Source organism: Rhagoletis pomonella, unplaced genomic scaffold (assembly GCF_013731165.1).
Source record: "Rhagoletis pomonella isolate Grant_MI unplaced genomic scaffold, Rhpom_1.0 Rhpom_scaffold_00004, whole genome shotgun sequence".
Classification (NCBI taxonomy): domain Eukaryota; kingdom Metazoa; phylum Arthropoda; class Insecta; order Diptera; family Tephritidae; genus Rhagoletis; species Rhagoletis pomonella.
The window spans coordinates 72,084,930-72,098,828 of record NW_023458558.1 but is presented as its reverse complement, the minus strand read 5'-3'; the positions used below and the strand labels follow the sequence as shown (position 1 = coordinate 72,098,828).

The window sequence follows — 13,899 nt, the reverse complement described above, 5'->3', positions numbered from 1 at the left end:
CGATATGCTATCGTGTCCAGAAAATTAAAGCACATGTCAAGTTTCAGCGAAATCGGTGCTGGTTGAATATATTATTTCCACCTGCCCCCATATAGGCAGACACTGTGCGTCGCACAGTGGGGCAAAAAAGGTTGCTGCGGACAAATAAATTTTTACAGCGCAAATACGAACCGATTTCAAGTTTCTTTTTTTAAATAAGAGATTATTAAATTTCGCGTCGATCTATCCGTGGCGATATTTTAAAAAAAGCTTTAGTTTTTTATCTATTTATGTTGAAAAATGAAAGAAACGCAATTTTTACGGTTGAATGCTTCCAATTTTTTGAAAAATACTTGAAATTAATTTCAAATGCCTGCAGTTATTTACAAAGTTATTCATAAACATTTTCCTGCAGAATACATTTAATTGAAAAATTTATTTAATTTGTTATCTACACTAATATATATTTTGAAAGCCGATTTTTTTTGTTCTAAAATAGGGCTGCCAGATTTTTATGCGCGAAATCAGTACGTTAGTCTTTTTCATGCAAAAAATATCAGTACTTTTCAGTACATTTTTATTCAAAGCAAAGTTATGAATCTAAGTAACAGATAATAGTTTAAAACGCCACAGTACATGTTTTTAACAATATTTTGGTATATAAATAAAATATAGTTCATAAAAAATAAAGGTGTTATTTATTTTAACATGAGTGTACACATCATTGTACACAGTAGCAAATAAATTATTTTATGTTTATGACATTTTTGAATAGCAATAATGAGATAATTTCCATCTTCAGTGCTTAAATTGTCAAAGAATTCTATACATTTAATTTTAAAATACTAATTTAATTTTAAAATACAAATACATATGTAGAGAATTTAATTACCCACATTTGTTATATAGAAGGTTTTTTTTACAAATGGAATTGTTTATTGTAAAAAATTTGCAAAAGCTGCGAAAAAGTTGTTCCTTGTCACGGTTTTTGCCATTTTTTGACAATTTCTGTTCAAAATACATAGCATATTGAAATTCCGGAGTTGTAGAGGATTTCAGTCTTCACAACTTTAATACCTATATTTTTTTGTACGCCGCTTAGATCACGGCCGAGAACGTGCCAAGCGATTAGCCCAGTAAAATTAGATAAATTTGGTAGGAAAAAAAAATAAAAAGTTTGTAATTGCGATTTTTTGAAGTAGTTTACTTCTATTTGACACGTAGATCCTGGATCCGCAGTCTTGCCCCTAAATTTCATTTGGCAACATTCCGCCATCTTCGATTTAAGTTTTTTTGGGTTTTTTGCGATTTGCAAGCATATTTTGCATTTTTCGTAAAAAATTGTTAAACAGAAATATGTAGAGAATTTAATTTCCCACATTTGTTATATAGAAGGTTCTTTAAAAATAGCATTTTTTATTGTAAAAAATTAGCGAAAACTGCGAAAAAATTTTACATTGTCACGGTTTTCGCCATTTTTTGACAATTTTTGTTGAAAATACATAGCATATTGAAATTCCAAAGATGTAGAGAATCTCATTCTCTACAACTTTTGTACCTACATTTGTTTTGTACGACGCTTAGATCACGGCCGGGAAAGTTATAAACATAGCGATGTACGGGATGCACCGTAAAACTCTCCAAAAACACACCACCGCTGAAGTAGAGTTTTTCGGCGCGTTTTTGTTATCGTGGTTTCCCCGGGCAACGTTTTTTGCTTTTCAATGAAAGCAGGTGAAGGTGTGGAAATGAGTTTTACGGAACATCCCGTACATCGCTATGTTTATCGCTTTCCCGCCCGTGATCTAAGTGTCGTATAAAACAAATGTGGATACAAAAGTTGTGGAGAATGAGATTCTCTACATCTTTGGAATTTCAATATGCTATGTATTTTGAACAGAAATTGTTAAAAAATGGAAAAAACCGTGACAAAGTAAAACTTTTTCGCAGTTTTTGCTAATTTTTTACAATAAACAATTTTATTTTTAAAAAACCTTCCATATAACAAATGTGGGAAATTAAATTCTCTACATATTTGTATTTAACCATTTTCTACGAAAAATGCAAAATAAGCTTGCAAATCGCAAAAAACCAAAAAATACTTAAATTGAGAATGGCGGAATGTTGCCAAATTAAATTTAGGGGCAAGACTGTGGATCCAGGACCTACGTGTCAAATAGAAGTAAACTGCATCAAAAAATTGCTGTTACAAATTTTTTTTTAAGAAAAAGTCTAATTTTACTGGGCTATACTTTCAATTTGAAGTTCACTTTAAAAAATTTTAATTACAAGCCGGTTTCCCTCTTTGCGCCAGGAAGCAAACTTTATACTTAAGATCCTCTGAATTGCTTCGTTTCAGTGTGGTATTGAAAAAAGAAAAACCAAATTATATATTTTTTCAAACTGTGGAAAACTGCCACTATTTTAGGACTTCATCTATAAATCCTTATGGCTTAAATTAATTTTTTCAACTACGCAAAAACTATGAAAGACTAAGAACTCGCCAAAAAGAGTATCTAACTCTTAGTCTTGTACATATGCAAAACTCTTTTACAATGTCAGTAAATTGTGAAAAAAGTGTGTAAGTTATAGGGAAAAGCCATTCGAATATTCAAATTTGTTGTTGTTAAACTGAAAGTTATTTTCGAAACAAAAAACTTAAGCCTTTTTAAATAACTTAAGCTCGATCATATAATCGCAACTGGTACGTAACGACCCGGTGATATGCTCGTAAAACGATTGATTTTTTTGATGTATTAATTTCTTGGGCATACTAAACATTATCTGAAACATGTCATATTAAACATTATCTTTATTACTTTTACATTATACTTTTTACAGTACAGTTTAAGGAAGTTCCAACGTTATGAAAAAACCTTAAGAAAATACTAAAGTATTTTGTTTGAATTAAAAATTCAGTACAAATCAGTACAAATTTTGAAAAATCAGGACATTAGCGTATTGATTGAAGAAATGAATAAAATCAGTACAAGAGTTGAAAAATCAGTACTGTACTGATAAAATCAGTACGAAAAACTCGAGAACAGATGTACCGAATTTTGGACATCGACTCTAGGCCCATACAAACCGAAGTCTTCACACAACATATCTCTGGAAGTATGCATCGTAGAGTGCTGCAACTTAGTATAGAGATATATAATATCAACGCCAAACTCATAGAAAAAACGGAAGTTGTTTAAAAAGGGGGCGTGGCAACGCCCATACAAAATGAATTTCTCACATTAGAATGTGTATGTGGTATGAGAAATTCAGTTTATATGGGAGGTGCCACGCCCCTTTCTTAATAACTCCCAATTTTTTCCATGAGTTTGGCGTTGATATTATATAACTATACTAAGTTGCAACACTCTACGATGAATACTACCGAGGTATGTTGCGTGAAAACTTCAGTTTGTATGGGAGGTACCATGTCCCCTTGATATATCGAAATTATTTTTGTTCTGTTATCATCCTTGCCGCAATAATGCTTCTTCACTGAGAATGTATAAACAACTTTAATACCAGAAAAAAATTTAATAGGGTTGCCAACATTCTAAAAAAAATCTTTACATATAAAAATGAATTGCTGCTGTTCGTTTGTTACGCATAACTCAAGAACGGCTCAACGGATTTGCTTGTTTTTTTTTCATTTTGTTTTTTTAATGTCTGTAGAAGGTTTGTAAAGAACTAATTGGAAAACCGGTGTTTCCAAAAATATCTAAAATAATTAAATTAAAAAAAGCTAAACTAATTATCTTTCATTGAGAATGCATAAAAAATTTAATATTGAAAAAAATTTGGATAGGGCTGCCACCATTCTAAATAAATCTTCATATATAAAAACTAGCAAATGCCCGCTTGCTTCGCGGCGCCTAATAAAATCTTTTGCGTTGGCCAATTCAAAAATAGCGTTTAAAAGCAAAAGCAGTCTGTAAAGCTAACATTTTTAGTTTAAATTGAAACGACTAAAAAGCGGAATCCTCCTCACACATTTGCCAAGAATAGTAGCGCTGTGATTCCATATGGAATCGATGTAATGCGTTTTACCTATGGTCTTATTTCCACCTGTGAGATCACTGCCAAGCGTGCGTAATATTCTTCTATGATCCTGCAACTTCAGCATTGGTCCGTAAGCCAATAAAATTCCTTATACGGAAACTCAAGAGCACAGATGAGCGTTTTCAATTATAGACAGTCCAAGAATCCTCGCTGCCCCACAGAATGAAAAGTTTTCGCGTACATTGGCTAAATGAGTCGTGTGATCTCATGAATATCGTTCAAATGAAGCCATTGACATACCTATCGTGTTCCTTCTTGGACAGGTGTGGTCGAATTTTTCCTTGTCAGTTCGCCACTTTTACAATTAATATTTATGAATTGGTTTCTTTGAGTCTTACTGCTGTAATAACGGCCGCCTCGAGCAACTTGGCCAATCGGCTTACACAGTGTTACGGTCTTTATATGCATACTTAATCGCATCCTTGATTTAGCCATGTAAAAAGTAAATTCGTCTAAATAAACAAACCCCGTGGGGGTTTTCTATATATTTCGGGTGCAGCGTCAACCATTGGGTCCCTTTTCTGCAAAACCTTTGCTTGTCATGAAAGGAATACGAGTTATGAATTCCAATCAGAGTCTATAAAAAATACGGATTTTCTAAATACCTTCGCCTCCTTAAAAGATGTTACACTAGAGAGCAACAAATCCGAAGTCTCTTTTATTGCGACCACGTGAGCTTGGAAAATACTGCAGTGATCTGGTAACCTAAATTTCAGGTTGGTGGAGAGTTCTTCGCAGAAGACACCTTCACCCAACTTCCAACACCTCGATTCCAGATGCTGCACCCTTCCCAGTCTCCTCTCGCTGGAATGTGGGTGGTAAAAGATCCATTCGGACACAGAACCGGCGTGCAGTGGTCTGTCCGAGTCGGTAGGAACCCGAAGCCTTTTAGAATTCTGGAGTGTCCATAGCTTGAAACGAACTTGAAGCCCACTGGTTAACAATAATCCCCAGTTAAACATTGTTACCGACACAATGTTATGTGCATGGAGTCTGTGGCGTCGGTAGCGAAGTTTAGCTGGGGATTAATGTTAACCAGAGATGGTGAAAACGGCCCTTATCCTTACTGCGGCGCGCGCAGCGTCAATCCTGCCAGCTATATCTATAGACATTAAAAAATGTGAAATTAAAGCTCACTTGAAGGCCTATCTTAAAGAAAAACGAGCTCATCTTGGTGAAAATCCTCTCGATGGGTGGAAAACTAAACTAAAATACGACAAATTGACAGATTTGGCCCGCGAATATTTGAGCGCTCCACCCGCCAGCGTTCCAAGTGAGCACTTGTTCAGTGCAGCCGGCATTATATTTGAGTCTCTAAGAAATCGGCTCATGGGAGAAAAGGCAGCAAAATTACTTTTTTTTTTTTAAATATATGCCCCTTTTTAACTTTGTCTACTAAATATTTAGTATAGGTTAAGCACTCGTTCAATGTTCTAATAATTTACAAAATTTGTAAGTAATAAAAACGTTGACTTAAGTTGATTTTAGCTTTTTTAATGTTATTCCTAACATTCGCATTCGCACATTCGCATTCCGAAAATTGGCATTCGCGAATGTGAAAAATATGACATTCGAAGCATTCCTAATGTACATACATGCACATATCCATATAAAAGAAATATTTTGTGTTTATAATAATTTAGGAAGCTCCGTGGATAATTAAAGTTCTGTTTTGCTGGAGGATGGCCTAATTTGCGGCAAACCATAACTTTAAAAATACTAAATGTTTGTGTAGTTCTTTTTTATTCTTTCTGATAACCTTTTGCATTTTTTCGTAACCCTTGCTCATATTTAGTAAAAGACTCCAGTCAGAAAGGTGCAATTTTTTTTTTTACATTAATTATATGTTTGATAATAAATATCGATGATTTTCTGCTTCAATTAATGAATGAACAATGAGTTTCTAAATTTTATCGAATGTTTGGGGCCATTCATTCTCTGCTGATTCCTGTAAAAATTAGTTCACTAAATTTTACCTTCTGGCCACTAAATGCAATTAAATTTCTATTGAAACTTCTTTCTCTTCTTGGCTACGTTTTTGATTTTTTAAAGCTATTTTTAAACCGAAGCAAGTAATTCATACGCAAACAAGGAAAAATCTGAAATTAAGTAGGCTTTACATATATATACAAAAACCGTAGATATCTACATACATATATGTACGTAAAGTGCACGCTTGATAATGTGAACTAATTGAAACCAAGCGGGTTCACACTTACGAACTTGTTCACTTTTGCGAATATCCAAATTAAGACAAAAAATATTCTCATTTTATTCCAATTATGCATGTTAAATTGGATATTTATATTCATGAAATGAAATTTGGGTGATTACATTGAAAAGTGGAAAACGACATAAATTTAAATATGCCCTAATTATCTCTATTTCAGTAGTAGCCTCTTTTTAAATTACTACATTTCAATAACCTGTGGGAAAATATTAAAAAAATCCAAAGAAGTTGTAATTTTTTCTATGGAAACTTTTATTTCATGCATAATTACTTTACACCAGTCACAAGGAGATGTCCCACCAGCCACAACTTTAAATAATTTTTAATATTTCTATGAAGATTATATAAACCTCGTTTTTTATTGAAAACGAAAGCCTATAATTCATATTTCACAAAACAAAAACATCGCTCATGAAGATTAAGTGTTTTGGCTTAAATTCATCTTTGAGTGCACAAGGGTAAAATAGAGTTATTTTCAGTGTCCCACCAGTCACATTCATTCAAATGATAGTTACATAAAACTAATAAATCGTTTGGTATTTTTTTTAAAGCAATTTTTTACATTAGTTATCGTTCTAGTATGTTTATCTATTATATTTTTATTAGAGCAACAGAAGCCAAATCAACAGTTTTTAGAATTTTTGTCTGTCTGTCTGTCTGTGTGTATGTTTATATGAGCATCTCTGGAAAACTAATGCACGGAATTGAATGCAGTTTTCATCGATGTATTGCTAGAAGTCTAGCTTAAAATATCGAAAGAAAAAAGTTAGGGGGTTGCCACCTGTTTGTAAATTTATAAGATAAAGTAAATATTGCAATATGGCTGCACAAGAGGTTTCAGAAGGCTTACATCCGAAAATGGTTTTGTTGAAGGTTGTCATCTGTTTGAAAATTTTAATTCAATTTAATTGTTAAGATAAGTTCAATATTGCAATATGGGTATCAAACTGAAGAAGATTAGGAAAGTTTACTGCCGAAAATATGTTTGAGGAGGGTTGCTACCTGTTTAAAAAATTTTATGAAATTAAATTGATAAATGAAATCAATTATAAATTATATTATATAATCAAACAAGACAAAAATTCTTTGTAGGCGCAGTGAATATCGGCGGGTATTTGCTAGTTCTTTCAATGAAAGTCATCTTACATTAACAATTATCAAAACGATTTATTTACCTACTTAGAAATATCGTTTGCTTCTTCTTTCTTATTACACTGGTTCCTTTATTCAGACATTCTAAGATGTCTGCTCTTTCTCTTAACCGCAAAAAATTTTTGGGGCTCAGCAAAAATCTCACCGCCCCGCGCCCGAACTAATTCTTGAACTTCTAATATGCAAGCAGTGTTGCCAGATTTCTTTTTTTAAAAAGCAAAATTTTTGGAAAAATTGTATTTTCTAACAAAAAACTGTATTACCACCTGAAGCTTTTAATATTTAGTTCTTAAAATATCTTATCTTATCTTAATAAACTTATTTGTACTAGGAGGTAATTAAACAACTATAAGCTTTAAAAAAAACTGTAATTTACAGTCACAACTGAGAATCTGGCAACATTGTTTGCAAGCTAAATAGTACGCATATTCCACAACAATTCGGGATTCCCCGAACTCAGAAATTCGAAAATTTCATGTATTTATAACCGACTTCAAAAAAATTAGAAGGTAATCAATTCGTCGGAATATTTTTATTTTCTTTATTTATGTTACCACATAACTGTGGACCACGCTAACCGATTTCTATAATTTTTTTTAGGGAAAGGTGGTACCTCCGAGACGGTCCCATACTAATTTGGTTTAAATCCTATTATTGGATTATGAACAAATTAAGAGTACTCTTAAACTTTGTTGTGAGAATTGAAGTCGGTTTTGCTTTGTGCTTAAAAATTACTTGTATAATCAATACGTAAGCATTCAAATAAATATGTTACATATTGCTCATCTTTTAGAGCTTCCAAGTCTTTACAGTAGTCTCTGTATATGTATACAAGTAAGAGCACCTCCCACGCATGGAATGTATATATTTAAGCATAGCAAAAAAATTTCATAATTCGGCACATTTGGCATTATGCCACTTATTATTTAGTGGCGCTTTCAGGCTTTACGGTTGGTTGAAATGTCAAGCAAGAGGACTCTGCTGCAACCACCAGCTACGTTTTTGCCACCGTCAGCCCGGAAACATATCTCGGGGATGAAGCACCACACATCTGTTGTCGCTCTGACAACACCACGCAGAAGTCAACGGAGTGAAAAAGAAAAGAGATGACTGAATACATACACAATTACAACCCGCAGCAATGAGACGCAGATGCTGTGCACAAAATACAGTTGCGTGTGTGAGATACTCAAGTTTGTGTGTTCGAAGGGGAGGTGCTTGCCATTGCGCGGACACATCGGATTGGCGGACTGATTGGAGTTTTAGGTTGTCAGGATCAAAACCCAGACGATGATGCGCCGACGATTGGCAGGTGTGTGGTGGTGTTGATACTGGAGAATGGCAATTACCAGCTCCAAGCGACAACTTTGGATTGACGGATTGCTGTAAATGCCAACGTTTTTGCTGCGCTGCTAATACATCTGCCGCACTCACTGCTGTCATGATTATCCGGGAATTAGCTGCGTCGACGCAGATCAAAGAACCCGCAACGCAAAAAGCTGCATTACGGTAAAAAACAAAAACAATTAAAATAAACAGCTCATTCAACAATCCTTAATATTTGCGTATCTGCAGTATGATATGTTATTCTTCTTGTATTTTTTCTAACTAATGGGGATTGGAGAAGGATGAAACTATTATCATAAAGGTCTCCTCAGTGTGTGTTGGCGTTAAACAGTGCGTATACGCAACCTGATATTTCACGCCATCTGCAGCCTATGTACATATATACATATGTATGTACTAAGTTCTTACATTCAAAACTCTCGTGCGGTGAATTAGCTGTGTGGACTGAATAATGGGCTACTAGCAAAGGACTCGTATTGGTGGCTGAGGCAATCTCAGCATTCGCAGCAAGTAATAAATATAAAAGAATAAAAAGTGGTTGGTTACAAGCGGCTTGGTTGAGTGTTAGCTATTCTGCTGGTAGTGGTAATGTTGGTGGTAAGAATTTTGCAAGCTGTTGTGTCTGTCTTTGCCGATGGGTGGAGGGGGTGTATGAACACTCAATTCATAACGCATCTACATAGCTGTTCGTAGTCGCTGACCGAAAAGCACCACCACCAAGAGCTAAATCTTATAGCGAACCACTTCACCCTCACAAAGCTTCATAGCTGTCATCACCACCGCTGATACTTTCCAGCAGTCATTAATGTCGGAGGCTTATTGCTAGGATAACATTTGAGTTTGGTTTCAGTTGTAATTCTACCGTTCATCGCTGCCGTTGTTGTGAACGTTGTTAGCGCGTATCTACAAGGTTGCTAGGTGCAAAGCCACTCGTTCCTAGAGGAAATTTTATCCTTGGAAAGAGGAAATCATCATTTCCCCATACGTCCACTATCCACGTTATTCGTCCTACGCTTTTGGTTTTGCAAACCGATGCGCCCGGTGGCATCGAAAGTGGACGCTCCCGGCAGTGTGCAACTTTCACTCTCTATTGGACACTCGAGTCTACCGCATCTTGTCGACATTGACATCGTCGACGTCATCGCCATCACCAACAACAATGCCTCGGTTCATATAAAATTTGGGAGTGATATTAGCTGTGTGCGATTCGTTTTAGTCGGAACTCTCGGTCGCTACTGTCGGTCGGTCGTTCGGATGTAGAATCGGTAGATTAGGGTCGAGTCGGTCAGACACTCGGACTGTCTCTTATCATGAGTGCAGTGACGTTGTCGTTTTCGTTGTCAGTGTCATTGTCACTGTCGCTATCGTTTCATCGAAGTTGTTGTCTCTGTCAGATGAAGCATTGGGTCGCTGCTCCTCTTTCCCTTCACCGTGCCGCCATTTCTTCGATATATATACAAATCAATTGCACTTCCTACTATGTGTTGTTATGTTCCGGTTTCCTAGTTTCGAAACAGATATTTTTCACCTAGGAGCTGACATCAATTTCGGTCGTTACTATTAGTGATGTCGCAAGGTGTCTACATATTTACGTACATCTGCTGTTTCATTTCGTGTCATTGAACTAGTGGATCGTTGTGTTTTGTTTTTGTGATCACTTTTAACTTTTTATGCGTGTATACACACATGTATGCCGCGTTTAAATTATTCTACCTCAAGAAGGCATTGTGGTCCACTACATATGCATAAGAAACTAAATACTATTGAACATAACTATATTAGTTTTTGATACTAATGGGCACAACTAATTAAAGCATAAGATTCTGCTTTCTAATTCGCGTCGGTTGCGTTGTATATTAAAATTCGGTGTGAATCAGTTCGGTGTGAAAAGTGAAAAACGTGACGAATGCATTCGAGACTTTCTTTGGAGCATTCACAGCGTCACTTGCAACATTTCAATACCTCTCCGAATTATCAGATTTTGGACAAGTGTCGCTGCAAAGTCCACCATCTGCACAACAATTGTCATCAGCAAATATTGCAACCTCCAGCGCAACAACCACAACAATTGCCACCACAATTCCATCTGCAACAACAACCTCAAATTCCTCATCATCTGCATCACCACCATCATCATCACCACCATCACCATCAAACATTTGTAGCCACTGCTTCTAGTTTTTCCGCTAGCTCTTCATCTTTTTCTTCATCGTCGGCGGCGACATTGTCCTCAACAACTTCTAGCATGTACCGGCGACATAACAACCTCTCCTATTGTGGCGGTAAATACATATTGTATGCATATACACAGTAAAAATTTGCAACATAAATAAGTAGTTAAAAGTCGATTATTTTCTGAATTTTTAATTAAAAAAAAACTTAAATCGATTCAGAACTACATGTCCAGTAAATTCGTACTTCAAAATCATGAGTCTCCCGACTTAAATTCTAAGTCTATGTACATTTAGTTAAATTGTCGATAATTTTTACGTCAAATATAGTTTTAGGCACTTATTCAAATCAAGATTTGTACATACATACTAGAGATGTTGCGAATGTGAAATTTTAGATATCCGCGGAAGCGAATGCGGATGCGAATGCGGATGTCAAGTATTTTTAAGAAATAATTTAGGTGAGTAAATTAGGTGATTTAAGAAAAATGGAAAAGCTAGTAATTTTTAATATTTTTTTTATTTAGTACTTGAATTTTAAAAACGAAGTAAATTAGTACAAATTGTTAGTGATTTTCATTAGAGTTTGAATAACTCCTTTCACTAAATGGCTTCTAGTAACTTTAACGAGACCTTAACTTATTTTATTTTATTCTTTTTAGTGCAGTTTTGACAAAATTTGCTTGCTAAAATATCTTTTGTTGCACTACTTCATTTTATTCCTTTGATTGTACAGGTTAAATAAAAGCTTGTTTTTAAAAAATATTTTTTTTACATTATATTATTTTCTAGTGTTTAGTCCATTTATAAAAGCGTTGTATATTAAAAAGTGTTATTTTATTTTATGTACAAAATTTTGCAATAGATATGAAAATAATTCAACTTGCAATGAAAGAGAACAGAAGACTATGCAAGCAAAATGTTGCTTGCTTACGATTTGTATAAACATACATATGTACATATAGCAGCAGTTAATTTCATATAAATAAATTGCGAGTCATCCATTTCCGCTGCATATATTTAGGCGCAATATTTAACTTCTTCTGGCGGGGCGACATCTGGAGTCTTCTAATTGTATCTCCTTGATATGATGCCTACAACGAGGTTCATATCTAGACTAGGTTGATATCTAGAATTTGCGACAAATAGCTTTGCTACACTACCGCCCGCAGCTTTAACAATTTTATAGTGGTTTTACGTTCTTTGGCAAATTACGCTCTGGTAGCCATAAATCTTACTATTTTTTGACCGCCTTTGAATCAAGACCCCTGGACCATATAGGGAATTCATTTATATTTCAAATTGCATTGTCATCGTGATTGGAACTATGCTGAAAATTTCAAGTCTCTAACTAGTCGGGAAGTTAGTTTAAAATCGATTGGAAATTACCACGATTTCCGCGGGATGACCAAGTTAAATAAAAGCTTATAAAAAGTAATGTTGATGCCTTTTCGGGTTACAGCCTGCTTCTTAAAGGGTCGTAAATCAAACCTGCGCCACTAAATAATTACTCGCTCTAGACGGCAAACTTGAAAAACTTGAAACTTGACAAAATTGTAAATTCTTTTCGATTGTTTTCCAGAGTACTCTTCATTCTCATTCTTTTGGTTGTTTCAGAATTTGGAAAACCTGCAACGTCATCAGCGTGTTTCGATTTTAGTTTTTGTAATTCATGTCTAATCCTTTCTTCTGTGACTGGTTTGAAAACTGTGTGCTTATAGCGAGGTTCTAATGTGTGCGAGGTGGATATAGCAAAAAAATTTATATTTTCTAGGAAGAAAATTTCGAAGAAAAAGAAAGACGTGGCTGCCAACCGAATTAGTTTAAAATCTTGCTGTTTTGTTAAAAAGGCACCCCGTTTTTTATGATAATTTTAATTATTGGAATCACGGACGATGAAGGCCTCAGATCTGCTTAGTTCTCAGGTGACTTCTTGAAAAGGTTCACCTGCAATGAATAGCTTGTAATTAATTTATTTTATTAGCTGAGCTCGACTTTTCCTAGTTGCAGTCAGCCACAATTAATTACTCAACGCTGTCGGTACCATATGCCATCAAATCCGTTTTGCTGTTCCATTCCGAGCGCTCAATGTGCTTTGATATTTCGAGGCAAATAAACGCAAATTTTCAACATATCGGTATATGGTATGGAAAGAGCGTAATTCCCATTGTCGCTGAAAAGCAAAAAAGCTACAACTAACAAACAATTTGTATTGCATAAAACGATGATTCGATGAAATGCCTCATAATCAATCAAAAAGTGAATTTTGCATTTTAAGTTAGTTACGCATTTTTGTATTTCAGCGACGATGTGAGTTACGCCCTTTCCATACTATACTAACGATATATTAGCCGTCATCGATTCGCCACTTCTCGCTCGCTATGTTTGAGTTCCGGTCGCTTAAAGAAGAATTTTGCATGTGAAAGCAACAACAAAGTTAGCTAGCACGGATAGACGATAGCGAGTTTGGTTATACCTCTTTGAGTTCATTCGTTTCGCCACTCGCTAACTGTTCGCGAATCGATGACGGCTATTACATGCCAAGTCCCACTCATCTTATTTGATTTGTGAACTTGGCTGTCAACTTTTTCTCATTCCATTTTATTTTTATTTCGCTGCGTGCAAATTTCGACAATTATCACAAAATTAAAATAAATGTTGTTGTCTTCGAACGCATAGCGGATTATTTGCATATTAAAACCAGTCAAAATTATTTGGTGTGTTTTTCTGCTAAGTAATAAAAGAAAACACGGAACTTAATCATAATAAGCCGCGTTATGAAAATAAATTATTACATTTATCTAAGAAAAGGTAGGAAAAAACTAGCGGTGTATCCAGTTTTTTCAACAGACCTTTTGACAAACATTGCATTTTACCGCGCAAACAGTCGATTCTCTTTATAGCTAGACGTTGAATATTTCCACTGGAAATACCTATTGAAGGATCTTACTCTTTGAATTT

At 35.0% G+C, this 13,899-nt stretch overlaps 2 protein-coding genes across 5 annotated transcripts in view; one reads left to right on the top strand and one right to left on the bottom strand.

Moving 5' to 3' along the window:
• LOC118738070 (putative nuclease HARBI1) overlaps positions 1-13,899 on the bottom strand; it is a 122,284-nt gene that overhangs the window by 17,936 nt on the left and 90,449 nt on the right. The gene's annotated exons all lie outside the window — the stretch shown is intronic.
• Positions 1-13,899, top strand: part of LOC118738067 (DNA-binding protein RFX2) — a 156,445-nt gene that overhangs the window by 102,117 nt on the left and 40,429 nt on the right. The window contains exon 1 of one of the 4 annotated variants that reach the window (XM_036468970.1): positions 9,638-11,049. The exons of the other annotated variants lie outside the window; for them this stretch is intronic. Coding sequence (XP_036324863.1) covers positions 10,674-11,049 — 376 coding nt within the window. The 5' untranslated portion in view covers positions 9,638-10,673. Of the gene's footprint in view, positions 1-9,637; positions 11,050-13,899 lie in introns of those variants that run through there. 4 annotated transcript variants of the gene reach the window in all.